The 27553-nt window shown below is 45.7% G+C and overlaps 2 protein-coding genes across 2 annotated transcripts; both read right to left on the reverse strand.

Moving 5' to 3' along the window:
- On the reverse strand, positions 1–16022 carry stab2 (stabilin 2). The gene is made up of 49 exons (XM_022755858.1): positions 15972–16022; positions 15752–15863; positions 15488–15668; positions 15229–15322; positions 14877–15035; positions 14664–14759; positions 14417–14509; positions 14281–14328; positions 14047–14180; positions 13782–13884; positions 13591–13668; positions 13423–13512; positions 13232–13339; positions 13013–13144; positions 12221–12349; positions 12082–12144; positions 11626–11724; positions 11357–11552; positions 10992–11087; positions 10406–10463; positions 10221–10294; positions 9937–10062; positions 9563–9636; positions 9258–9329; positions 8905–9024; positions 8788–8832; positions 8619–8711; positions 7933–8088; positions 7694–7819; positions 7435–7494; positions 7164–7340; positions 6395–6484; positions 6175–6321; positions 5615–5674; positions 5406–5529; positions 4620–4769; positions 4437–4541; positions 3962–4069; positions 3540–3733; positions 3317–3458; positions 2846–2979; positions 2602–2767; positions 2228–2334; positions 2021–2140; positions 1795–1941; positions 1447–1557; positions 1240–1371; positions 495–643; positions 1–405 (listed from the first exon to the last, which is right to left on the reverse strand). Coding segments are annotated over exons 2-49 (5376 nt in total). The 5' UTR covers positions 15861–15863; positions 15972–16022; the 3' UTR covers positions 1–404.
- LOC111229502 (stabilin-2-like) lies at positions 15880–24974 on the reverse strand. Its single transcript, XM_022755835.1, has 21 exons — positions 24901–24974; positions 23090–23217; positions 22891–23006; positions 22152–22237; positions 21889–21955; positions 21659–21754; positions 21314–21436; positions 21034–21230; positions 20487–20614; positions 20269–20402; positions 19700–19779; positions 19437–19586; positions 18767–18910; positions 18345–18407; positions 18036–18152; positions 17695–17748; positions 17503–17583; positions 17120–17272; positions 16949–17008; positions 16757–16814; positions 15880–16058 (listed from the first exon to the last, which is right to left on the reverse strand). Exons 1-21 carry the CDS (start codon positions 24946–24948, stop codon positions 15880–15882), a joined length of 2262 nt encoding a protein of 753 aa, XP_022611556.1. The 5' UTR covers positions 24949–24974.
- Between the last annotated feature and the right edge of the window lie 2579 nt (positions 24975–27553).

Genomic DNA, 27553 nt, shown 5'->3' on the forward strand with positions numbered 1-27553 from the left:
ACAAATCATTTAAATCAACATTTTTCACAGTTTTACATGATTCTCCACTAATTGTTTCTGTGTTCAGATAAAACAAAGGTTAAACTGGGTACAAACAGCTGTTAACAGCTGTTACTGCAGAAACTCGGAGCACCTGAACGCATCATCAGTGTTGTTCTGTGAGAGGAAGTGGCTGAAAACATGATGATGAGTCAGTGACTCCTCCTTCACAGGTGATGCAGACAGACACACCTTTGGACCTGGACCAATCAGAGAAGAGAACTGAGTCTGTGATGAAAGAGTCTGGAGCAGATCAGAGGTATGAAACAGTTGTGAGGTTGAGTCCAGCAGTGAGCACCAGCAGGTTCCTCAGCCGTCCTGCAGCAGGTCGTACGATCCTCCGTTCACCACCTGGTGTGTGTCACCCTGAAACAGTCATTCAACATGTCTGTGACTAATCATCAGTCGGTTCAGTCTGTCAACATCGTCACACTCAGAATCTAACTCTGACTCACTATGACGTCACACGTGTTGGACTCTGCAGGTTCAGGTGCTGCTTCGTAAATCGGGTTACAGATGCTGCGACCGCAGTCTGAGGGCGGAGCTTCTTCCTCCCCCTCATCCTCCTGTCAAATAGGTCAAAGGTCAGCAATGAAAGATGTAACTGAAACAGACAGATGACTGTTATTAATGTGATAAACTAACAATGAAAATGTTCAATATAATAAACATCAACAGGCCGGTTCACCTGCAGCACTGACCATCTTTGTTTAATTAGTAATTAATCCTGTAAACACGCAGCACTTTACATCTGCAACTTTCTGTTGTTTGCCTCTTTTTGTCTCTTGAAAAATGATGTAAGAGATCAATTAACACACACACACACACACATACAGACAGACAGACACAGACACACACACACACACACACACACACAGACAGACAAACAGTTATATACAAACAGACACAGACACAGACAGAACAGATACATACACCACACACACACACACAGACACACATAATGTAAATATAAACACAGACAGACAAACAGTCACATACAAACAGACACAGACACAGACAGACAGACACACACACACACACACACACAGACAGAACAGATACATACACCCACACATACACAGACAGACAGGGAGACATACACACACACACACAGACATACACACACACACACACACACACACACACACAGACACACATACAGACAAACAGACAGCCACACACACACACTGACAGACTGACCTTGAAGTAGTGGAACTGGAAGGGTTTGGTGTTGTGGGTGTAGAAGTGGTATCCAACGAAGACGGCTCCCACCACCACAGCGATCAGCAGCACCACGCCCACGCCCATCCCCGCCTTGTGAGCCACGTGCATCTGAAGAGCCAATCAGAGGTCAAACTGGGAAACACTCCTCCTTGTTGTTTATACTGTTCCTATGACAACACTCACCTTTTGGCGTGGGGGCGGGGCTTTCAGGGGTCCCTGAAGAACATGTATAATCCCGTTGGAGGCCAGGATGTCGGAGCTGGTGACGAAGCGGTCGTTGATGTAACGGGACGACTGAGGAGACAACAGAATTCGTTTTTACTTCTGTGTCTCCATGGAGACTCGTACCTGTTAACTTTGAAATCAGCCAATCACAGTCAGCAGATCTGTTTACTGAGCTCCATCTGCACCGCAGCGTCTCCTGACCCCGGAGACAGTCATCTACAGGTGAGAGAGGAGCCTCGCCTCATCTACAGGTGAGGGAGGAGCCTCTCTCACCCTCTAGTGTCCAGAAGTTGTAAAGACTCTGACCAGAGCTGAGGGGTTGAGCAGGTCTGTGACTCCAAGGACGGTCAGACTTCCGACTCTGGTTCTGATCCGGCTGCCGTTCTTCAGCCGGCTGAGAGACAGAGCCTGACCCTCTGACAGGTGGAACTCAATGTCCCGCTGAGACAGAGTCTGCAGGGACATGTGGACAGAGACAGACAGGTGAGGACATGTCAACAAGCGCAGCTAGAGCACCTGTGGTGAGACTCACCTGGTTGCCGGGCAGGCCGTCGTTGTCAGGGACAAACAGAGTGGACTGGACCGTCAGGTTGCTGAGACGCTTCACAAACTTTTTCCCGGACTCGGACGTCTCGGAGTAGTTCCGGATTTGCTGAAGAATCAGAAATAAAGTGAGGTGGTGAAGTGGTGAAGTGGTTACCATGGAGACCTGACCTGGACGAGACCATCTCTGACTCACTGTGAGGAAGTTGGAGAAGGTGGGCGTGGCTCTGAGGACCTGCAGCAGGTTTCCTGTACAGCTGAACCCGTCTCCAACGAAACCGAGTCGACACTCACACTTGACATCTGAAACACACAGCCACCGATCAATACATCAGTCAGGTCTGATCAATACATCAGTGACAGGTCACATAAATAAATTGATGTTGTTCTGATCAGCAGCAGCTCCTCATTAACTTTCTTTACGTCAGTCCTTCTTCTCTCTCCTCCTCCTCTCTCTCTCCTCCTCCTCTCTCCTCTTCTCCCTCCTCCTCCTCTCTCCTCCCTCCTCTCTCCCTCCTCCTCCTCCTCGCTCTCCTCCCTCCTCCTCCTCTCTCTCCTCCTCCTCCTCACCCTTCATCCTGTAGCAGAAGGAGTCCCAGGTCTCGCTCAGGTTCTTGCGGACTCCGTAGTCGACGATGCCGACGTGTCCGAAGCCACAGTTGGGGTTGGAGTAGGTGGTGGGGTACGCCACCCGGGCCTGGTCCAACCAGCCAGCAGCACACATGTTCAGCCCTCCCTGCAGGACGGGGACCAGACCGCAGCTTTAACCACAGCTCTACAGATACTAGAGGGAGTCTTTGGTGTGTTCACTGACCTGCTGAGCGTAGGACAGCTGAGTGTACGTGGCCAGGCCGCCTCCCTCTGCAGTGCAGGCCTGCTGAGCTGCAGTGAAGTTCAGCTTGTACTGACCTCTGTCTGAGCGGAGGTGAAACACACCGAGGGTCGCATCTACACACACACACACACACACACTCTCTTTTATCACACACACACAGGCACACACACACACACACACATATGCACACACACACACACACAAGCACGCACACACACACACACACACACAGGCACACACACAGGCACACACACACACACACACATATGCACACACACACACACACAAGCACGCACACACACACACACACACACACACACACACACACACACACAGAGTTGGTCATGTTCATGAACTTTGTGACCAGTCTATCAATAATCATATCTATAATAATATCTATAATCTATAATCACATGTGAACCCTTGAAGCACTTCCCCTCTCTCTCTCACCTTCAAAGTGCAGGTCTGTACACTGGGCGTCCTGATGACACTGTCCGTTGTCATGGAGACAGCGGCTGACTGGCAGCTGTTTGACCTCACAGGTGAGTCCGTCTCCAACGTAAACGTCTTTACAGGTGCACTTCTTCTTCCCCTGTTCACACAGACACCTGTCAGCTTCCTGTACATGAGACACCTGAGGTGTACACCTGTCAATACCCACAACCCTCCTCACCGGAGCCGTCATGGTGCAGGTGGCGTGTTCGTGGCAGCCGCCGTTGTCTCCGGAGATGCAGGGGTCGATGGGTTGACAGGTGAAGCCGTCTCCATGGTGACCTTTAGGACAGGTGCAGCTCACCTTCTCTCCTTTCTGAGAACATCTGGCTCCTCTAGCACAACCGCCATTCCAGATGTGACACATGTCCACGACTGAGGAGAGACACAGACATCAACTGATGGGACGTCTCATACAAAGACATAAAGATCTGACACGTCCACCACTACAGAGTGAGACAGTCTGAGACACACTGAGACACACTTAGATACAATGACACACTCTGAGACAGACTGAGACACTCTGAGACACACTGAGACACACTTAGATACAATGACACACTCTGAGACAGACTGAGACACACTGAGACACACTGTATTTACCTGAACAGGTGAATCCGTCTCCTTCATAAAATGGCCGACAGACGCAGGTGTTGTTCTCCTGACAGACGGCTTTAGGAGAACAGGATGGAGAACACTGGAACACCTCACCTGGACCAGAGAGAGAGTCAGTCAGCTGCTGTTTCTTTACCTCTACCTGTCCACCTGTCCACCTGTCCTCTCTCTCTGAACATCTAGACCTTCATCACCTCTGACCAGTGAAGCTCACGTGATATGATTGAAAGCTGTGCAGCAGCTACTAAATGGACCCGGTGGTTTTGTCAGTGAAGAGTTTTAACATTTATCCACTAAATGGACACATCAGAGATTCAATCAGCAATCAATAATCATTAGAATTATTTCTTCTTTGAAAAGCAGAGAAACAGAAAACACACATCAGATAATATCGTATATATATATAATGTAAATATAAACTAATATATATTATATATATTGATCTGAAGCTTGTGACACTCACTCTGCTGGATGTCACACCGCTCGCCGCTCCACCCCTCCTCACAGAAACAGGAACCCGTCCCTCGGCGTCCGTCGTCACATGACCCGTGTTCTGAACAGTTACAGGCTGAAACAGGTTCAACACAAACTGTCAGGACCACGAACCGACAGGGTCACATGACAACCAGGAAACTGTTCTGCTCACCTTTACAGGTAGGTCCATAGAACCCGTCACCGCACTGTTCGCAGGCCACACCCCTGAAACCTGCATCACAGGTGCAGGTACCGTTGCCTAGGTGACCGTCGTCACATTTACCATGGGTACTGCAGGGGGAGCCGACTCCACCTGGACACACTGGACAGAGGATTAATACAGGTAAATGAATAATGTCATATCTGTGATGTCACTGTGATCGATTACATGTCAGAACATTTCATCAGCTGTTAGTGAAACAAATCCTAACAATGAAACATTTCTCATGTGGCCTGTACCTGAATGTACAGCCCACAACAGACAAAAAAAATGTTCAAGCTGAGTCTAATAATAATAAAACTCATGATTAAAAACTATGGGAGTCAGTACAAAATATATTAATATATTTTTAATTAAGATTGTAATGTTTCAGGAAAAATCACTACAATAAGTCAAATAATATGAAAAGTAGAAGTTAAAATTCTAACCATCTTTTATAGTATTTTAGTAGTTATAATGTTGACTCTAATTTAAAATGGTCACCTTTAAAGTCTAAATTAATTAAATTAATATAATTATCATAAACAGAGTGATGTGTTAACAAACCAAAATATATCTGTTATCTCTGATTTGGACTTTCTATCCCTTAATTAAGAATAATGAGACGCACAAATGAAATTAGTTCGTTTCATAAAGTCACCAGAAGTTTTTTACCACAAGGGCAGAAATGAGCTTCCATAGTTTTCTTTAATGAAATAGATCTGAATGTTTTATTTGTAGGTGACAGGGCTGTCTCACCCAGACAGTCTCGTCCGTGGTAACCATGGCAACACTTTGGTTGCCAGAAGTGGACGGTGCAGATGCTGCGACAGCCGGTGTTTTTAGTGACGAAAATGGTGGGAAGGTCGCACTTCTGAACCTCCTGAACACAAACGACACAGAGACGTTACACGCAAAGTTCATGAGTCTGTGGTAACAGATGATGAAGATGATGATGACGGTCAGACCTTCTGTTTGGACCCTCTGGGACAGCGAGTAGCTGAGGACGTGCACAGGCCGCAACTCATCTACCAGAGAAAAAGAAAAGAAACAACACTAACTAAAACCAAATCCAGAGCTGCTGGTTCTCGCTTCTTTTATATCTTAAACTTATTATTATATCCAAGTATCAAAGTCTTACAGGCTCTTCAGTTAGCAGCGAGCCAAGTCTCTCCATTTACCAATGCTCCCTGAACGCCTCATATACAGGCTATCAGTAGACGGTATATAATTTACCGATGTTCCCTGAACGCCTCATATACAGGCTATCAGTAGACGGTATATAATTTACCGATGTTCCCTGAACGCCTCACATGCAGACTATCAGTAGACGGTATATAATTTACCAATGTTCCTTGAACGCCTCACATGCAGAGTATCAGTGGACGTGTATAATTTACTGATGTTCCGTGAATGCCTCACATGCATGTTTCAATTAATAGATTGTAGATGAGGCGTGAACACAACAGGGGGCGCTGCAGAGAGGGCAGGAAAGCAGGGTTCAGTAAACAGTCGAGTGAGGATTTACCTCGAGGTCAAAGGTCGTCTGTTCATCACAGCGTCCTCCGAGGCTGGGCGGAGTCAGCAGGCAGTCGATCCCATAGGCGATCCCGCCGTTAAACACGAGGTGTCTCTTAACGACCCGACACTTCCCGTCATTGACGAAGATTTCTCCCTGTTCAAAGACAGTCAGTTAATCAGAGCGTTGTCTCCTCTTCTTCTCTGACGTCTGTTTCTGTTGTACTCACGATGTCGTCCATCCCTCCACAGCTGAAGGAGAGCGGGGAGCCCTGCAGAGTCCGAGCCGAGTCCAGGTGGATCAGGCCTTCAACGTAAATCTGAGTTTAGAGGAAGAAAGTTAAGAATTAATATCAAAACATTCACTCTAAAAAATTATGAAGAAAATCTTTGTTAAACCTATTAAAGATAATATAATTAAGGGAACTGTCTGTTCATCACTGTCAAATCTGCTAAATGAATAAAGTAAATGTCACTTAATTTTCCCTTTTTTCAACATGTTTCACCATCGTGGCCTCTGACGTCTCCGTATGCTGATGATGCAGTTATACCTTCATATAAACCCACTGATGTCAGCACAGGGCTGGATGGTGAATCATCAAATTAAAAAATTATTAACCAGTAAAACCTGCAGCTGATTTGACTGATTGATTCTGCTGCTTCTTCTCTAACCACCTCATTTTAAACTCGTCTGTTTTTAAGTCTTTCATAGTAAATTTGTCGTCGTCTCTTTTCGTGTTTCTGCTCAGGTTGAAATCAAGCGACATGATGAGAGGATATTATATATGTTAAATATATATATGTTATGAGAGTGAACAATATGATTACACAGATGTTATTTCTCCTGTCTGATTGAACATGCAGCTCCCCTGGAGAGATGTGTGTGAAGATGTTTGACTTGTGACTTGATGTTTGATGAGGATCTGATTCTAACTAACTAACTCTCATGTTGTAGAGAAAGTTCTTTAACCAGTTTCCTGTCTTTGTTTTTAGCATCACCTTCTGGGCCTGCAGGATGTGGTACTTCAGGTACTCCACCAGCTGAGCTCGGTTATCCTGGTGGAACAGGAAGTCCTTCTGCTCCTGCGGCAGAGACGCCATGGCGCCGTCTGAGGGCAAGAAGACCGTCACCGGCTGGTAAATCCCATCATTCACCAGGTCCATCACACCTGTGTCCTGAAACACAGGTAACCTGTCAACATGTAACTACAGGGAACAGGTGGAGGGAACAGGGGAGGGAACTCTTCAGAACAAAGCTTGAAGGTCTCACCTGGAGAAGTCTGTAGAAGGTTTTATATCCATGACGTTCAGCTACATCTGTCAGGTTCACCTGGAGGAAACAGGTGTATGAAAGAGTCAGACAAGTTATTGATTAGTGAAAATAAACTGATCATTGAAACAACTAACTGATCCAGTCAGATATGATCCCTGTCTGAAGACACGACTTTCTATAGATCAACACTTTTACATTATCATTGTTTAATCGGAGATAAATGGACAGACGAATGGACAGTCTGTGGTGGACTGACAGGGACGTCTGGATTGTCTTTGTCCAGGTCAGGAGGAAGCAGGACCTCGTCGATTTCATGGAAGATGCCGTTGACGCTGATGTCGTGGCTGTACGTCACATTGGCGTGGTTGATGAAGATGCTGCCCTGAGAATGTAACAGACAAACAGTTTTCATTTATTACTTTATCTCCACCTGTTGTTATCAGGCTTTAATGTGATAGTTCAACAACAGAATGTATCGCTGATCTGATTGGTCACCTGGATGGAGCTGGTGGTCAGGACGAGTCCGGACAGAGATGTCAGGTTTCGGGGTCGACTCAGGTCTGCGGGCAGCAGAGTGTGACACATAACGATGTGGCTGCGCAGGACAGATGCCAACTGTTCTTTATTTTTCTCCGACCTCTTCAATTTTGTCTAAACAGAAATAAACAACAGAAATAATCAATAGAAATAAATAAAAGAAATCAATCTTCAGCTTTGTTTAGCAGAGCAATCGATTGATTTGATCACATGGTGTTTTCCATCATTTCTGATCAAGTATCAAACTGAAAAAATGTGTTTTATACTGTTTCTATCTCACAGTTTCTTCTCTTTTTAAGATCCATGTTGATGAAAATTATAAGTTTTTTATTATTATATCATTTAAGATTTTCTTTCAACTACACTCAGAACTACAAAATAAAAATGCGGTTAGGATTTTATGTGTTGACTTTAATTTAAAGCATCAAGGTTTTTGCTGTGATGCTGGGACACACACTAACACTGGACCATTTAAAGTGTTGACCTGATGGTGGCGCTGGAGGAAAAGTCCAGTTCATCCTGAGGTGAAGATGAATGTGAACATGAACATCTGCTGAGACCCATTAACGTCCACAGAGACACAATGCAGCTGCTGCAGGTTTAGATCAGAAAACACTGATTCTGAATCAGATGACAGTCATCACCTTTGCAGCGTTGTTTTTGTCGGATTTGAAGGCAGCGCTTGTCGGAGCAAAGACGGTGAATGGGCCGCGTCCTTTCAGAGAAATCTCCGCCACCTGAAAGCAGAGTTTTTCCTTGTGTTGATATGTTTCATCTGCAGGGGGCGACAGAAAGAGGCGCCTCAGCACTCACCATCAGAGCCAGGTAGAAGTCTCTCAGCTTCCTGGTCAGGATCTCCTGCAGAGAGTCAGCTGTTAGGTCAAAGAACCTGAACACACCTGGTTCTGTGGTAATGTTTCAGCTGCTCACCTTCCCCACGGTGCCTCTGCAAGTGACGCCGTCTCCCAAGAAGTTGCTAAAGCATGTGCAGGTACGAATACCTGGACCAGTCATGTTACAGCGGGCGAACTGGTGACAGCCTCCATTCTTCTGGAAACATTAGCAGCACACAGTGTTACTGTGTACGACGTCATGTGTGGTTTCCATGGTGATTTAAAGTACCTCACACTGCCCTGTGAGTCTTTGCAGTACTTTAGTGTACACAATGATGTCAACTTCAGGTACTTCAGGAAGATGTGACAGGAAGTAACTGACAACTCCTGATTATGATCTCAGATTAAACTGAATCAAACAAACAACCCACAGTTTCAATTCAAACTCACCTTTTGACACAAGTTGATCATCTGACAGGTCTGTCCGTCACCTGAGTAACCGTCACTGCAGGAACAGGACGTCTGCAGAGCGACAGAGAAGGACACTAAACAACAAACATCATCCAGTAAACAGCTTGTCAGGTGGGCACAGGTGGGTACTGACAGGTACAGGCAGGTACAGGCGGGTACAGGTGGGTACAGGCAGGTATGGGTAGGTACAGATGGATATGGGTAGGTACAGGTGGGTAAAGTTGGGTACTGACAAGTAGAGGTAGGTGTCACATTAAGCATCAGAGAGTAGAATCAGTTTTTACTTTGTTTGGTCCGACATGGACACAGTCTGCGTTGACATGGCAACCTCCGTTTCCCTCCAGACAGGGATTTATCTCTGTGGGACAAACATAAACTCCTGCAGCACTTGAACACATCACACATTCTGTTAGTTTCCCTGACTAGTTCTTTTGACACGTCTGACACCTCTTACACAGACGCCTGAGTGAATTCATTCTTTGATTTTTAATTTTTATATAAATTTCAGTTTTAAATGTAAATTAATTTCAAATTTTACATTTAATGTAAATTAAATTATTTTAATTTTTTTCATTTTCTGTCATTTGTTGGACGAACACAACACCAGGCTCCACCCACATGATACAGGTGAGACCACAGGTGTTCAGAGTTCACCTACCGACACACACGAGTCCGTCTCCAGAGTAACCGCTGTTACACACACAGTCTCTGCGTCCAGGTCGAGTCCGTTTACAGGTGGCGTAAAGACTGCAGCCGCCGTTATCCTCCACACACGGGTCCTTCGCTGCAGACGACATCATCATCATCATCATCATCATCAACATAAAAAGAAGATGAACACACAGCTCACCTCTAACTGGTTCATTTGAACTTTGACTCTGTTTGTTCAGGTGAGCTCAGGTGTGACTGGTTCACCTGTAGCTGTCAGGTCATTGTTCTTACCTTGACAGGAAGTCCCGTTTCCTTCAAACCCTGCAGCACAGAGACACTGAGGGCCGGACGGTCTGATCACACAACTGTCAGAACAGAGAAACGACCTGTGTCAGAGCAACAACATCCTGCAGGGGGCGCTGCAGTTCTGATCACTGACGCAGCAGGTTAAGCACATGAAGAAGAAGGAGTCTTACTTTGCACTGGTGTGACATCTGACTGAGCCGCACAGCTCATCAGCCGTGGACTCAACCTCTGAAAACACAGTTTTAGAGACAAAGTGTGTAAACATGTACATATATACACATATAAATACATGTGCATTATATATATGTACATGTGTAAGATGATTTACATGATGAACAGTGTTATTTAAAAAAAAAAGTTGAACATTTACAAAAATGTGTGAATGAAAGTGAAAAACGTACAAGAATAAAGCAAAGACAAAAGTTATGACTTATGAGAAAACTGCTGTAATTTTGTGTGAATATTTGTAATTTATCTATTACAATACTTGTAATACTGTTCTACCACTGTTAGAATAAAGTTATTAAAAAACTTTATTTAAAAAAGATTTTACAAGAAAGACGTGATCAGAGCTAAACGTGTTGTGACTGAATCTCTAAAATAATCAAGCTTTGAGAGAATATAATGTTATTTTTGAAATATTAAAAATGTAGATTAATTACTTTATTATCAAATTAAAACTTTTTATCAAAACTTTATAAAAACTCTGACGTGTCTCTTCTGTCTTAGATGTTTGTGTCTCTGTGATGGTCTCACTCTCGTCACAGATGACTCCTCTCCAGCCGACGTCACACTCACACGACCCGTCACCTGTGAGTCCGTCACTGCAGCGGCCATTTTTACACCTGCAGCCTGAGGGGGGGGGTTAGTTCACTGGATCACCTTCAACAACAAGCTCGGGTCCTCACCTGTTTGTTTCTTTGTTTGTTTGCCAGCAGGATTAAACAAAAACTACTGAACTGATCTGCACCACACTTGGTGGAGGGATGGGTCCTGGTCCAGAGAAGAGCTCATTATAGACTGGCATTGATCCAGATGATGATGTGGATCTGACAGATGTGTAGGACTGGTACTGTACTGTACTGAGGACTGTTCCAGTTCACTGTATGAGGTATACTCACCCTGGTCACAGTGGATTCCATATTTCCCGCTCTGGCAGGTCTCGCAGGCGGTCCCATTGAACCCTCTGTCACACTGACACACTCCGGTCCCGCCCGTCCCGTCCAGACACACTCCGTTACCGAAGCAGGGCTGACCCTTCGGACCGGGACACGGCTCACAGTGCTCCCCAAAGAACCCTCCACAACACCTGCGCACCTGGAAACAGAGGAGGTCTTTTATTCTGAAGGAACTTCCTGTCTTTGCGTTTGTTTGTGCAGAGGAGACGTACGATGTTCCTCCGGAGGCACGTGGCTCTGCAGCCGATGGTCAGCAGACGCTCCTCCTCAAACATCCGGGTGAACATACACTTCCTGGTCCTCGCTGACTTCTGCAGAGAACAGGTGACACAAACACCATGATGTCATTAACATGCTAATTAGTGTATTACATCATCGAGCAACATTTAGCCACTTTCCCAGCAGCTTTAGCTTCTCTGAGCTACATCCTCATTGACCCCACATGGTCCAGACCTGTACGAGGTTTGGACCTGGACCTGGACTCGTTTTATTATTTCATTAAATTACTTATGTAATATGCTGTAATTATCTCCTGTTGTTGCCACTTGATGATTTATTTAAATGTGTGTTTAACTGTCTTCTGCGTGAACACAGACAGGAAGTGAACGACGACCCCGCCCAGAATCATGAGTGTGTGGGTCAGGTGGTCTGAGGGTCGGAGGTCTTACAGCTGGGACGGTGTCGTTGGGGCAGATTTTGCCCTGTGGGAACAAACAGTCGACACAGGTTCCCTGTGGAGGAGGAGAACAGTGTTAATCAACAGGTGAGTGTGAGTGCAACAGTCTCTCAGGTGACGGAAGACGTTACCATGACGGTCAGGTACGTTGCTTCATCACAGCGGTTCCTGTTGATCTGCAGAACAGCTGACAGGCCGTGAATCACTCCGTCACCACTCAGGATGTTGGAGGAGTTCATCTGAGCATCGTTCACAAACAGCTGAGGAGACAGAGTCACATGATCAGGTCATGTTATCAGATCATCATGTGATCAGGTCTCTGGTGCATCAGGTCATGTGGTCAGGTCTCTGGTGTATCAGGTCATGTGATCAGGTCATGTGATTCAGGTCTCTGGTGTATCAGGTCATGTGATCAGGTCATGTGATTCAGGTCTCTGGTGATCAGGTATTCATGTGATCAGGTCATGTGATCAGGGTCTCTGGGTGTATCAGGTCATGTATCAGGTCCATGTGATCAGGTCTCTGGTGTATCAGGTCATGTGATCAGGTCATGTGATCGGGTCTCTGGTGTATCAGGTCATGTGATCAGGTCATGTCATCAGGTCTCTGGTGTATCAGGTCATGTGATCAGGTCATGTGATCAGGTCTCTGGTGTATCAGGTCATGTGATCAGGTCTCTGGTGTATCAGGTCATGTGATCAGGTCATGTGATCAGGTCATGTGATCAGGTCTCTGGTGTATCAGGTCATGTGATCAGGTCTCTGGTGCATCAGGTCATGTGATCAGGTCATGTGATCAGGTCTCTGGTGCATCAGGTCATGTGATCAGGTCATGTGATCAGGTCTCTGGTGTATCAGGTCATGTGATCAGGTCATGTGATCAGGTCTCTGGTGTATCAGGTGTGATGTGGTTCAGGTCCAGACCTTCCCGTCTCGGGGGAAGAAGCCGAGCTGGAAGGAGAATCCGAGCAGCGTCGGTTTGTAACCTCCAGGCTGCAGGTCGGTCTTCAACAAACGCTCTGATGTCACCACGTGGTAACGAGTCGTATTCACATCCTGTTAACAAAATAAAAGCGCAGAGACTGTAACAGCTGAGGTCTGATGTTTTGTTGACTTCACTCTGCTCTCAAGTCAGACTTGTACCAGTGCCGTGGCGGCCATCTTCTTCAGGTAATCGTTGATGGCAGCGTCTGTTGGGGCGAAGACGGTGAACTCGTTGGCCTGTTCGATCTCGTCTGTCAGGTTGTACTCCTGAACAAAGACACACACACACTTACAACAAACACCACAAATAAATAGAGATAACTAAACGAGCAGAGTGTTTGTGTTCGTACGATCAGATACGATCTGAAGAGCGAGAACTCTGGTCTCAGAGCGAGCGTTGCCAGCAGCCCCCCGCTCAACTTCCTGTCCGGAACCAGAACCTGCAGGTTAAAAGACAGAGTCAGTCGGTCTGTGGTGTCAAAGCATCGTCAGTGTTGTTACCACGGTGACATTTGTACCTTATCGATGACATGGATCAGCCCGTTGGTTGCAGCTAAATCTGAAGTGGTGATGGAGGCTCCGCCCACAGCTGTGAGCTGAGAACAAACACTGAGTCAAACTAAAACTTCATCATCAGAGGATTCATGTCTGGATGTTCTGGTCCTCCAGAATCAAACCTTCTCAGTCAGCATTGCCTCTGTGGACTCACCTCATTGGTTGTTGAAACAGGAAGTGTTGTCTTGAGCAGTGATGTCACCGAGGAAATGGTACTCAGGCTGGATAACGGATACCGACCAGGGATCATGTGATTTCTGTAAACAGATGGCAGATGTTACAGATGTGAACAAACAGCTGGAGGCAGAACAGAGTTTCAGTTCAGACCACTGATGGGTTCAGGTTTAAGATCAGACCAATGACGGGTTCAGGTTTTAGGTTTACAGAACAAACCATGTCAAAAGTCAAACAGCTGTAACCTGACGAGACTCGGCAGGTTTCCCTTCATGGTCCAGAAGCTTTTGTCCTCTGAAGACATTTTTGCAATAGCAGCTGAAGACGGAGCCAGGACAGTGAGGTTCTGGTCCGACAGAGACCAGGTCAGACCAGAGTCCTGACAGAGGATGACACAGAGACAGAAATATAAAGACTCAGAGACAAGACAAAAAAAGATTCAGGTGAGACCAGGTCTTTGTTCTCGGAGTGATACTCACAGTGGTCCAGGTGAGAAACTCGGAGGTGTCGGGCAGACTCATCAGTTCCTGGAATCGTCAGGAAACAGAGTCAGGTTTGGTGGTGAAGGTAGGGCTGAACTTACTTGTCGAAGGTCTGAACCTGGTCGACACTCACCTGATCCACTGAACCAAAACATATGTGACCGTCTCCAGAAAGTCCTTCATCACAGACACAGGTCCACCTGGAGGACAGCAGCCGACAGCTGGCCTGAAGACAGGAACGGCAAAGACACGACACAGTCAGAGACCTGAGGCCTAAGAGGTCAAACATCCACTGTGGTCATGTGATCAAAGATCCCTCAGCCTCAAAGACTCAGATCAGAGACTCAAAAATGCATCTGGTTCAAGAGATCAGAACTCACCAGGAAGTGACAGCCTCCGCTCACAGTGACACACTGGTTCACGGCCTCACAGTCTCGGCCACTCCCCTTGTACCCGGCTTTACAGCTGCAGTCGCTCTGTTGGAATAGACCAGATCTCAGACTGGACTCAGGATCAGGATCCAGTTCTGAAGCTTTAAAGGGTTCAATTTACCGCCCCCATAAAGTCAGAGGTAACGCCTCAGTGGACCTCACCTGTCCCGGTCCCACGTAGATGCAGGTGGCGTTGGGGTGACAGCCTCCTCTGTCAAGACCGTCACAGTTGTTGACTGGCTGACACTCGTCTCCGTCCTCCCTCCATCCGCTTAGACACTGGCAGGAGTGAGTCCCCGGTCCCGTCTTTATACATTTAGCCTGCAGGGGGCGGCAGCGAGTCAGGGATCAGGACTGTGAGGGATCAGGACTGTGAAGGATCAGGACTGTGAGGGATCAGGACTGTGAAGGATCAGGACTGTGAGGGATCAGGACTGTGAAGGATCAGGACTGTGAGGGATCAGGACTGTGAGGGATCAGGACCAAAGAGCTGGACATCAGTGAGGTGACTTACGTTCACACTGCAGCCGCCTCGGCGAGGAGGAGCACAGGGGTCAGACTCCACACAGGTGATACCATCACCTTGGTAACCACGTTTACATACACACCTGAAACGTACACAGCACACACTGAATGAAACAGCACATGGGGGGAGTTCACAAGTAATCAGATTACTGAGTTTCCCATGAGCGCTTCGTCAGATCTGATTCTCCAGGTTGAAGAAATGAGGCTCACTTACTGTTTATAGTTAAAACTGATACAGGTAAACTCACCTGGTCGTCCCTTGGCTGAAGTCACAGTCGGCGTGGGCGTGACAAAACTGAGCCTGAACGCCGCAGGCCGCTGTTTGTCGGTCACAGAACCGACCAGTGAAACCCATCTGACACGAGTCTGGTTTACACCGACCATCTGAGTCTGGACGGTTGTCACACTGTCCATGGATACAGGGACAGGCTGTAGGCACACAGGTGAGGCTACATCATCATGACATCACACCTGCGTGTATGACGTCATCAGGTGAGGGCACTCAGACTTACTTGTGTCACAGTTTGCGCCATATTTGTTGGAGAAGGAGCAGTACTGACAGCGAGAGCCTCTGAAGTTCAAATCACAGATACACGACCCATTTCCTCCAGTCCCCTCCATACACTGTAAAAACAACACTTCAGTTTCCTCCAGTCCCCTCCATACACTGTAAAAACAACACTTCAGTTTCCTCCAGTCTTGATAACGTGTTGAGCATGTTGAAAGTCTGACCTGACCATGTCCTGAGCAGGGAGTCTGGTATCCACCTGGACAGGGAGCGCAGTCTGGACCATAGAATCCTATACAACATGCTGGAGTCTGACCACACACAGGTGCACACAGGTAAACACAGGTGAACACAGGTAAACACAGGTACACACAGGTGCACACAGGTACACACAGGTGAACACAGGTACACACAGGTACACACAAGTACACACAGGTAAACACAGGTACACGCAGGTGAACACAGGTACACGCAGGTGAACACAGGTACACGCAGGTAGACACAGGTAAACACAGGTAAACACAGGTAGACACAGGTAGACACAGGTGAATACAGGTAGATACAGGTAGATACAGGTACACACAGGTACACATAGGTAAACACAGGTAAACACAGGTGAACACAGGTAGACATAGGTAGACACAGGTGAACACAGGTAAACACAGGTAGATACAGGTACACACAGGTAAACACAGGTACAAACAGGCAGACACAGGTAGACACAGCTAAACACAGGTAGACACAGGTGAACATAGGTAGACACAGGTGAACACAGGTAGACATAGGTAGACACAGGTGAACACAGGTAAACACAGGTAGATACAGGTACACACAGGTAAACACAGGTACAAACAGGCAGACACAGGTAGACACAGGTAGACATGTTTCACATGTTTCAACAGTTCTGTGACACCTGGTCAGCTCAGTCTTCTAATGAAGATCATGTGATATGACCAAAATGTCCAGAACAGATTTTAAATGGACCTAATCTGAACAGGTGTTGACGTACTGTTACAGTCACGTTGCAGAGCGGTGAGCAGCCAGTCGCCGGGATACTGACAGCTGGACTGCCAATGGAGAAAGTGTAAACACATCCGAATATGGAGGCGCCCTGATCAGAGAGAGGATCACACACTGAGACACACTTCTCTCAGTCACACAATAAAAACCCTGGAAAACTGAGCAGAGTGAGACGTCTCACCGTGTAGAGTCCAGACGAGCACTGAGACAGTTTCACTTTAGAGCAGGAGACACAGTCGCCCTGGAAAACAAAGATCCTCAAACGTCTTGTCTCAGTAGAACCTGTGTGTGTTGGTGTGTGTCTTCAGGACTTGAACCCTTAGAAAAGAACACGGCGGCATTTGAGTCTCACCCTGATGGTCTTGGTCTTGCTGATGTCACACCTGTGGGGCAGCACAGGTTCGATGGAGGGCGGAGTCAGAACTCCATCCACCACATACAGACGTCCGTTTTTAGCCTCCACAGCCGCCTCCAGCACAGCGGCTCCGTTGACCAGGATCTGACCCTGGGACACAGAACAACAGTCAAAACTCCAGACAACCCTGAACGCAGCACCAGGTACAGATCCAATGTCTGTATGGAGGAAGTAAAGTTAATATTATTAAAAAGGTTCTGCCTGACAGAGACCTGAGACCCACAGAGACCCACAGAGACCCACAGAGACCTGAGACCCACAGAGACCCACAGAGACCTGAGACCCACAGAGACCCACAGAGACCTGAGACCCACACTTACACTCTCTGTCACATTCATCGTCAGAACCTGATTGGCCATCGTCACGATCCTGGGACTGGATACAGCGTTGTAGACCTCCAGCTACAACCAGGACAGAGACTCATCATCAGAGACCAGTGAACATGTTAAACTCTTGAGTCAACTGACAGGTGAACTACAGGTGAACTACAGGTGTGATACAGGTGTACTCACCGCAGTGGATGGGACGATGTGGTTCCTCAGAAGCTCCAGCAGCTTGTTGTGACCCTGAGGGTTCAACATTTAATTTAATAAGTTTAAATGATTCAGGAATTTAAACAGTAAGAAAATCAGCTCTGAATTCTTTTGTTTTCATGAGTAAAAACTCGTCAAGTTTCTTCTGTAGCTGATGAATTTCCTCCTTTTAGGTTCAGGTCTCATGGTGTTTGAGGTTTTACGTCCTGACATTATTATTGATGGTTAAAGTTTCTGAGTTAAACTGTTTTAATTCAGACGTTCATGTGATCTTATTGGTTGTTTCAGATCCTCACTGCTGTTTCAGGTGCGCGTCTCACCTGAGCGCTGCTGAGGAAAGTCAGGTGTCCTGCAGCCATGGCGTCGAAGGCCGAACTGGTCGGAGCGAAGACGGTGATGGGTCCGGGAAGATCCAACACTGAGGCCAGCTCAGTTTTCTGAGGAGAGAGGGAACAGGGCTGAGAGGTTCATCCTCTGAAGAGCAGGAACATGATCAGGACGTTGAACACACTGATGGAGACACAGGATGTGACTCTGCACCGGTTCAGGTGTCATTAATCTACAGGTGTCTACAGGTGTCAGGACTCCTGGTGCAGACCAGGTCCACGACTCTGCAGGAACCTGCTCACCTCTAATAAAGACTTGAACTTGTCAAACTTTCCATAGTCAGAAACGATCTTCATCAGGTTCTCCTGAGGAAAAAAAGACATGATAAACGAATGAATGATTGAATGAATGAATAAATACAATAATGAATGAATGAGTGAATGAATGAATGAGTGAATGAAGGAATTAATTAATAAATACAATAATGAATGAATAAAAGAATGAATGAGTGAGTGAATTAATTAAAGAGTGAGTGAATGAATGCATAAATGAGTGAATAAATACAATAATGAATGAATAAAAGAATGAATGAATGAATGAATGAATGAATGAATAAGTGAATAAATACAATAATAAATTAATGAGTGAATGAATAATTTAATACAATAATGAATGAATAAAAAGGATGAATGAGTGAATGAATGAATTCATGTTTTTCCGGTACCTCAGTATCACTCTCCACGGTGGGAGAGACACTGTCCATCAGCTTATTGATGAGGTGGATCATCCCGTTGGACGCCACAACATCTGATTGGACGATTACTCCTTTCTTCCTGCTGCCATGGATACGGATTTTAGTCTGAGCGTCCTGAGGGAGAGATGAGAGAAACGTAGACTGACGAGCGGCGTGAGGCGTCAGGAGGAGCTGGAGCTCATGTGTCGTTGGTGTATAACTGTCTGACGACATGTGAAGTGTAACCTGTTGATGGCCGTGTGACGCAGACGAGCGGCTGTCACTGTAATTTGTGTCATGTGATCAACGCTGCATCAGAGAGGAAGGTTCATCAGAGGATCATGGTCTGAAGTGGACTCAGTGTTTCCACTCACACTTCCTGCACAGTCAGCACTTCTGCTGTGTGTGTGTGTGTGTGTGTGTGTTTGTGTGTGTGTGTGTGTGTGTGTGTGTGTGTGTGTGTGTGTGTGTGTGTGTGTGTGTGTGTGACAAATGAAAGAACTAATTAATCTGACTCATTAATAAACATGAAGTCTGTGTCTCCCTGTGTGTCAAAGTTGGCTGAAGGTGAAATTTGACCTCTGAGTGAATCCTGAGTTTTAAACCTGAAGCTGAACTGAAATGATCTGATCTTCCTCACTGAGGCCCCTCCCTGTCTCACCCCCTCGGTTGTGTCTGTCTCAGCTGATTTTCCAGTCAGGGTGTAAAACACGTCACTTTTCTTCAGAGAGTCAAAGGGCATCGTCCCGGCAACCAGGTGCATCTTACACAGGTATTTAGCTTTGGACTGGTCTGCGGTCAGAGTCCTCACCTGGTCAACAAACAGGAAACAGACATAAACTGATATGATCCATTACAACTTTCATGCTGTGTTTGACGTTGTGGAGGAAAAATGATCGATCGTTTATCTGATGTGATTCTCACCAAAATTCCTTTGAAGCCTTTATTGATCGGGACGAAGACAGTGAAAGGACCCAGATTCTGCAGAGGCCACGACACAGAACCTGAAACAGACACAGAACGTTCTTTATCGACATGAACTGCTCAGTTCTCGTGTCATGGTGACTGAAACGTCAGCAGGATCTGGACTCAGACAGAAACCATATCACCTGAGAGTCCAGCGGGAACGTAAACCCCTGAGGTTCTTTATCTCAGCTTCTTCTCATTGTCATGACGACTTGGCAACTGTTGTCATGAGTCATCGTCTGAGCAGCAGCTCATAGTTAGGTTTCATTGTTGTTATGACAGCAGAGGAGGAAGTCATGTTACCTGGTATAAAGAGTCAACGAAACACTAGACTTTGACTCCAGTTAACTGTAACCACGTTGCTATTGTTGTAACCATGACAATGAAGGTCGTCTAATCTTAAAGGGGTGTTTATTTTGAGCTAAACCACAGCTGTACAATATATATATATATATATATAGATATATAATATACATATAATATATTTATATATATAATCAATACATAATCTATAATGAAAGTCATACCGAACAGGGAGAGGGCGTTGCTCAGCTGACCGCTCCACAGTCCTCCAGGTTCTGTGTTCAGCTCGTTGAGACGCTGCATGATGTTTCCGTAACAAATTTTACCGTTACCGAGGTAACCCTGGAGGCAGGTACACCTGAGGGACAGAGGGACAGGTGACACACCTCTTCAGCACTGTGACACATGTTGATCGAGAGGTGGAAACAGAGTTAGGACTGACTGGACTCGTCCTGGACCCACGGTGGTACAGTTGGCGTTCTTGTGGCAGGAATCAGATCTACACGAGTCCCTCATGCTGCAGCTGCCGTTAGACAGGTTCTCAAAACCAGGAAGACACTCACAGTGGGACTGAAGACAGCAGAGACACACAGGATTACACTCATGAGCTGGTCCCCCCAGATCCTGATCCTGATTTATTGATTCTATTTATAATTCGATTTTAAGGTTCAATTATTTTGATCTATATGAAGAATTAATTCAACGGATATGACTTATTAGCAGATCCTGATCCTGATGTTGTTCCTGTTCCTGAGCTTGTTCCTGATGTTATTCCTGATCTTGATCCTGATCTTATTTCTGATCTTGATCCTGACATTGTTCTTGATCCTGTTCCTGATGTTACTCCTGATCTTGACCCTGATCTTGTTCCTGTTCCTGATCTTGACCCTGATCTTGTTCCTGATCTTGTTCCTGATCTTGATCTTGTTCCTGATCCTGATCTTGTTCCTGATCTGGTCCCTGATCTTGATCTGGTCCCTGATCCTGACCTTTCCCGGTCCGTCATAGACACATCTGGTGGACTTGGCGGTGCAGCCTCCTTGTTGGGTCTGACATGGATCGATGGCCATGCAGACACGCCCATCCCCGGTGTAACCATCGTGACAGGCACACAGGTGCTGGTTTGGACCCGTGTGGACACAGGAGGCGTGGACATGACAGGACAGCCTGAGACACGGGTTTATGGCTGAGGAGAGAGACGGTTTGGCAAATGAACCAATCAGTGATCAGAACTAAATACAGGTGGTGCCGGTTTCTAGGGAAACTTACATAAACACTTATTTCCTGACTTCTGGTAACCAGGTAAACACTGACACACAAACTGTCCCGTCAGAGCCTCCTCCATACACTGAGAGTTCTGCTGACAGCTGAGGGCAGCACACTCAGGTGACTCTATAACACACAGGTAACAGGTAACACACACACAGGTAACAGTAACAGGTGAGAGGACAACAGAGAACAGGTAGCAGAAATAGAACTGGTACAGGTAACAACAACAGCACAGGTAACTGTATGTATTTATAATATATTTATCTGATGATGACACAGTGAAATGATTATTGATTGATTAATTGATTGATTATCAGAACATCAGATATCACTGATCAGACTGACCTTGGTCACAGTTTGGACCTTTGTATCCAGAGAAACAGGTGCATCTTCCATTACCTGTCAGTCCAGAGTCACACAGACCATGGACACAGGTACACACTGGACCAGGTGTGTGGGACACACACACACACACAAACAAATAAACAAACAAACAAACAAACAAAATAGATAAAGGTGAATATTTGTGTGTGAAATGTGACAACTGATGTTATTAACAGTTAGTTTGAAGTTACCTGAGCTGCAGGTGGGACCATATCGACCAGGTGCACAGTCCTCACATGCAGTTCCTGCAAAACCCACCTAAATCCAATACACCCCCCCCCCCACACACACACACACACACACACACACACACACACACACAGTATAGTGTATACATAGGCTATAAACATAAACATAAACATATATATATATATATATATATATATATATATATATATGTATGTATAAACATACTGTATATATGTGTGTATATTTGTATATCCAGGTGTGTTACCTGACAGCTGCAGGTCCCGTTTCCTCCCAGTCCATCAGAGCAGACTCCTCTCCTGCTACAGGGTCTGTGAGGCTGGTCCGGACACTCTGAAACAAACAGCAGCACAGGAAACAGTCAGCAGAGGAAACTACAGCTCCCTCCATCCTTCCTGCTCTCATCCCTCTCTCAAGTTTCTGTCCCTCTCTTATCTCTGCATGTTATCTCTCTGTTTCCTTCACTCTCAATTCTCCTCTCAGGGAACAAAGACTTCAGACTCACAGCTCATCAGAGACAGTACTGGACCTGGACCACCTGTGGACATGTGTGTTTGTGTGTTGGTGGTCTGAAGTCAGTGTCAGTGTGACCGTCAGCACATTTGTGTCCTGCTGACTGAGAGGAAGGAAGTCCTGGTCCCTGCAGGACGATCTGCATCCTGCAGGACTGAGCTAAAAGCCTAGTGAAGCTGTTTACATGTGAAGCAGCAGCAGCAGGAAATGTAGCGTTAGCATTAGCAGTAAGCTAATGATGTAAATGGTAACACCGGCTGCAGGAAGGCTTTAACATGTGAAGGTACAGTAGTATCATCATCAGTTGTTATTAGAACAGAGGCCCTGCACTGCTGCTGTTGTTCCAGCTGTTGCCATGATGACTGTCTTCACTCGTTCTGGGTCAAAGTTCACAGAGTTTAACTGAATTATAAACTCAGCAGCTCAGCAGATGACCTTCATGTTGCAGTGAATGAACATGAGTGAGTCCTCACCAGCACAGTCTGGACCCCAGTATCCTGGACAGCAGCTCTTCACCTCCACCTCTCTGTAGCACTCGGAGGAGCAGCCGTCGATGGCTAACTTCAGACTGGGGGTCCTGATGTGATACCTGACAACACAACACACACACTGTCCATACAGGGTGGTGGACACACAGACAGCTGGACTCTGGTGGCGGGGGTTCACACTCACTTGCAGGCCTGAGTGGTGGCCCCTGGTGTATGTTTGTATCCTAAGGGACATTGCACATGGAACAGGACGATGCCGCAGGCGCTACAGGCCGTCCGAGTCCTCAGCACCGTGGAGTTAGAGCAGAAGTTCTGACAAACACACAAACGCAACATGAGTCTGAACCCAGTCCGACAGACTAAGAATTATCGATGCTACGTCCACACTACTACATTTTCATTTTAAAACTCATCTCTTCTCTACATTTTCTCCTTTGTCCACACGATTCCGGAGTTTTGGAAACTCTGGGGTTGTGTTTTATTTTAAAGACTCTGGGGTTGTGTTTTATTTTGTACAGACAGAGACTGAGACTAACCACTAACTAACCAACTGCAGAGGAGACAATCTACTTTCTGTTTACACCGGCTTGCACATGCTCAGTGTAGATAAATGGTCATGTGTTTTCAGGTGTGATAGTCTGGACAGAGATCATTTTTGATTTAAAACGCCATTCTTAAAGGAAATTGTAGTGGTGTGAACACAGCCTGAGACCTCAGGTGTGAGTCTGTCACCACGCCAACAGACTCACGTGTTAGTGCAGAATAAATGATGAACACATGAACAGACTGTAAGAAAATCAGATCAGAGAGAAACAGCCTGGGAAACGTCTCCAGACTCTCCAGGCCCAGAAATCCAAACCTTCACACATCATAAAGCCTGTGTGAGTGTAAACAGGAAATGACTGTAATAATGGTTATCAGCTGTATCTGACCCGCCCAGGAAACCCTCAGAAACACTAACACAGGTCCTGGAAAGACCTGGAAAAACCTGGAGTACTTTACTGAGGGTTTCCAGGCGGCATGGTGGCCTGGAAAAGTTTCCAATCATCAACAAAACTGAAGAAAAATTTTTTTTTCTGAAACAATTAAAGATGAAAAAACAGAAAATAACAAAAAGCTGATTTTATCTGAAACTTTGGAGACGATGAAAACATGAACATGAAGGTCCAGAATCTTATTTTCATCCTTTTTATCACTGACTTGTGTCAGACTTCAGTCACAGCTGAACAGTGAAGAAAACATCTTCAGTCATTGAATTTTTTTTTATATCAGGTTGCAACAGGACAAATTCATGAACATATGGGAAAGATGTATTAGGTATGAAGCACCTGGACGTTATCATTTGGTTCATGTCTTTTTTTTCTTTTCCAGCCTTTTTTATAAAAGGTTTGAGTATCAGACAGGTTCACCCCCACTATATTTTTGTTTCAGTTATCTGGATTGGTTTTGTTGCTCTGTTGGATATTTCATATATTAGGTATTTACTTATTGAAATTTTTGTATTTTCTTTTTCCTCTTGTTGGATGTTTATAATTTAATTTACTTCACTGTTCTAAATTGTTTCCATATTAACTATTTTGACTTGATTCATTATTTGTGTTTGTAGCCGAGTCTGACAGAATTCTGACGAATGGATCATGAAGTCATAAAATTAATGTATTCATGTTTGTGACATTAACAGATGAAGTTAAACTTTTGTTTCACCAATCAATTTCTTCTTCTGTCAAACTAAAGTTACTGATCTGACCCATGTGTACATGGTTCCTCAGTTTTCCCTGCTCTGACATGATGGAGAACAGATCACTTCAGATCAGATCAGTTTAGATCAGATCAGATCAGATCAGATCAGCAGTCTGGAGTCTGAGCTCTTAGATTCGGGTTCAGGATTCAAAGTTGGTTTTAAAGGTTTGAAATGAAGCAGTTTGGTTCTCAGAGTCCACAGGATGAAATATCTTTGAATGAATGAATGAATGAATGAATGAATGATGACTGTACCTGTGATGCAGCTGAAGTCATCATCATCATCATGGTCGTCATCATCATCAGAGAGACAACCAGCAGCTTCAACATCTGACAGACCTCCATGTCTCCTGTCCTGGTCTGTCCTGGTCTGGTCTGTCCTGTTCTCTCCCTGTCAGACTCTTTTCAGCGCCCCTCCCCCCTCCTCTATGTGTTTCCTGTAAATCCCGCTCAAAGAGAACTGCTGACTCAGGTGTTTTTTTACTGACAGAACTTTGATAAAACTTTATTTAACCACAGACGAGCTGTGTTGAAACGTTGTTTTATAAATAAAACTGTGTCATATTATCACAGTCCTGTAGCAGAGACCAGACCTGCAGAGACCAGACCTGCAGAGTCCAGACCTGCAGAGACCAGACCTGCAGAGTCCAGACCTGCTGAGTCCGGACCTGCAGAGACCAGACCTGTAGAGTCCGGACCTGTAGAGTCCGGACCTGTAGAGACCAGACCTGCAGAGACCAGACCTGCAGAGTCCAGACCTGCAGAGACCAGACCTGCAGAGTCCAGACCTGTAGAGACCAGACCTGCAGAGTCCAGACCTGTAGAGTCCAGACCTGCTGAGTCCGGACCTGCAGGGACCAGACCTGTAGAGTCCGGACCTGTAGAGTCCAGACCTGTAGAGACCAGACCTGTAGAGTCCAGACCTGCTGAGTCCGGACCTGTAGAGACCAGACCTGTAACAACATAAAAAACTAAACTCAGACAGCTTCAGTCTGCAGTGACTTTCAGTTAAATTCAACACATATGTTTTGACTCTCAATTTAAACTGGTTTTTAAATTAACTCTTGTTTAATCCTGAACAGACAGATGGAGGCTGTAAGATCATACTACAGTTAACTAATGTGTGTGTGTGTGTGTGTGTGTGTGTGTGTGCAGTGAATAGCAGGAAATCCTGGACTGTAAATGAGAATCTGTTGCTCTTTTCTCTTTCCTGAAACTTTCTGCTCTGTCATCACACACTGCTGATAAGACACACACACACACACACACACACACACACACACACACACACACAGACACACACACACACACACAAAAACAAACCACTTTCTGCTGACTGTCAGTGTGAACAGGAGTCGTCTTTGTTTTTTGTTCTAACCTCGTCATAAATCACATGTTCACCTGAAGAACAATCTTTCTTTAAATGTCTACAGTCTGAGACAAACAGATGATCAGAGAGCAGATGTGATGCTGCTGAACATCTTGATAACAGACTGACATCTTCACTGATTCTATTTTGTGTCATTGAACATTTTTCCTCAGGAGGCTCAGACAGACAGACACAGTTAATATCAGTCTGATTAAACTGCTGAATGTGAGGTTTCTATGAGCTCACAGCAGAAATATGTCATGTCTTTAACTTTATAAATCTCAGAAATAAAGATAATTATCCTTGTGGCGTATTCTCTCACAACAGAGTTAAGAGTCAGCTGACATCTGCAGGAACAATATTTTAACTGCTGTTTTAATCATCAGTACATTTACCTCTTTCAATCTGGTCTTTGTAGTCTCTGGGTGTCTTTCCTCCTTCAATCCATCAGGGGGCAGCAGAGTCAGATCAGTACTTTACACAGACCAGAATCACAGATCACAGAGTCTTCCTGGAGGACTTCACATCTGTACACAACAGAGTATCCTGAGGTCTTAGATCCAGATCAAAAAAACTCTCAAAAACATTAATTGAACGAAAGAATGAAAGAGGGGGATATAAATACACTTCATCCTTTTACCACATCACTGACACTTCAGCTCTTTATGTCACTGACACTCACACTCCTTTACAGTATCTTCTTTAACTAAAGCATATACCTAAGTAAAGTACAAGGACCTCAATTACCTTCCACCACTGCTAATACAATCACTGAGCCTTCGCACACATGGATGTTAATACTGTTCAATGTGCCAACGGGTAAAACTCCTGAGTGAACAAAAAGATGGAGTCTGTTATAGAAGCTAATATCAAAAAGGTGACAGACTAACTAAACCACCACAGACACACAGAGACCATTAACATGAAATAATAACCTCTATAATGATGTCAGACGTTTCTCTTCAACAACTAATCCTCCACTGTCTCACTGCTCATGACTGAGCTCCGGGGGGGGCAGAGCAAACAATGGGTGAGTTTTCCAAACTTCTGGTGGGACACGTCACTGTGACGCAGGAAGCTCGCGCTGTGTTTACAGGCTATTGTTACGAGCAACAAAGATGTATCTTTCCTGTGCTAAGAAACGTTAGCATTATTCCCGCTGATAATAAGAAGAAAGGCCGCAGCAAAGAAAAGGCTGTGGGTGTGTCAGAGGTACCTCAGGTACAGAGAGCAGCCTGGGGGGAGGAGCTGGGGGAGGAGCTCCGTTTCCACGGGACCAGGTCTACTGGCGGGATGCCTCGTTCCTATTAGCCGCGCGAGTGTTCGTCACAGCGCGAGCTGCAGCTAAAAACGTTCGTGGAGCGGCGCTAGTCATTGGAAATAATGGATTTCAGAGCACGGTGCTGTTCTATCTGAAAGCCGTATCGGTCCTTACCGCAGCGGTCCGGGATCGAGTCCGACCTTTAGTCGTGGACCTTTGTTCCACAACATCCCGTCTCTCTCACTGTGGCTGTCAGAGTGGAGGCAAAATGTCCCACA

Source organism: Seriola dumerili, unplaced genomic scaffold, assembly GCF_002260705.1.
Source record: "Seriola dumerili isolate Sdu_G_001 unplaced genomic scaffold, Sdu_1.0 BDQW01000236.1, whole genome shotgun sequence".
Taxonomy (NCBI): Eukaryota; Metazoa; Chordata; class Actinopteri; order Carangiformes; family Carangidae; genus Seriola; species Seriola dumerili.

Excerpts from the sequence above, each read along its gene's own strand:
- LOC111229502 (XM_022755835.1), bottom strand. The coding sequence starts at position 24,948 with ATGATGATGACGACCATGATGATGATGATGACTTCAGCTGCATCACAG. Across the intron at positions 20,615-21,033 it reads TCTATGACGGACCGGGAAAG|TCCCACTGTGAGTGTCTTCC; the intron begins GTCAGGATCAGG and ends TGCTGTCTTCAG. Across the intron at positions 17,009-17,119 it reads GCAAGACCAAGACCATCAGG|GGCGACTGTGTCTCCTGCTC; the intron begins GTGAGACTCAAA and ends TTTGTTTTCCAG.
- stab2 (XM_022755858.1), bottom strand. The coding sequence starts at position 15,860 with ATGGAGGGGACTGGAGGAAATGGGTCGTGTATCTGTGATTTGAACTTC. Across the intron at positions 5,675-6,174 it reads AGACGACCTTTGACCTCGAG|ATGAGTTGCGGCCTGTGCAC; the intron begins GTAAATCCTCAC and ends TTTCTCTGGTAG. Across the intron at positions 1,372-1,446 it reads CCCCGCCCCCACGCCAAAAG|ATGCACGTGGCTCACAAGGC; the intron begins GTGAGTGTTGTC and ends TTGGCTCTTCAG.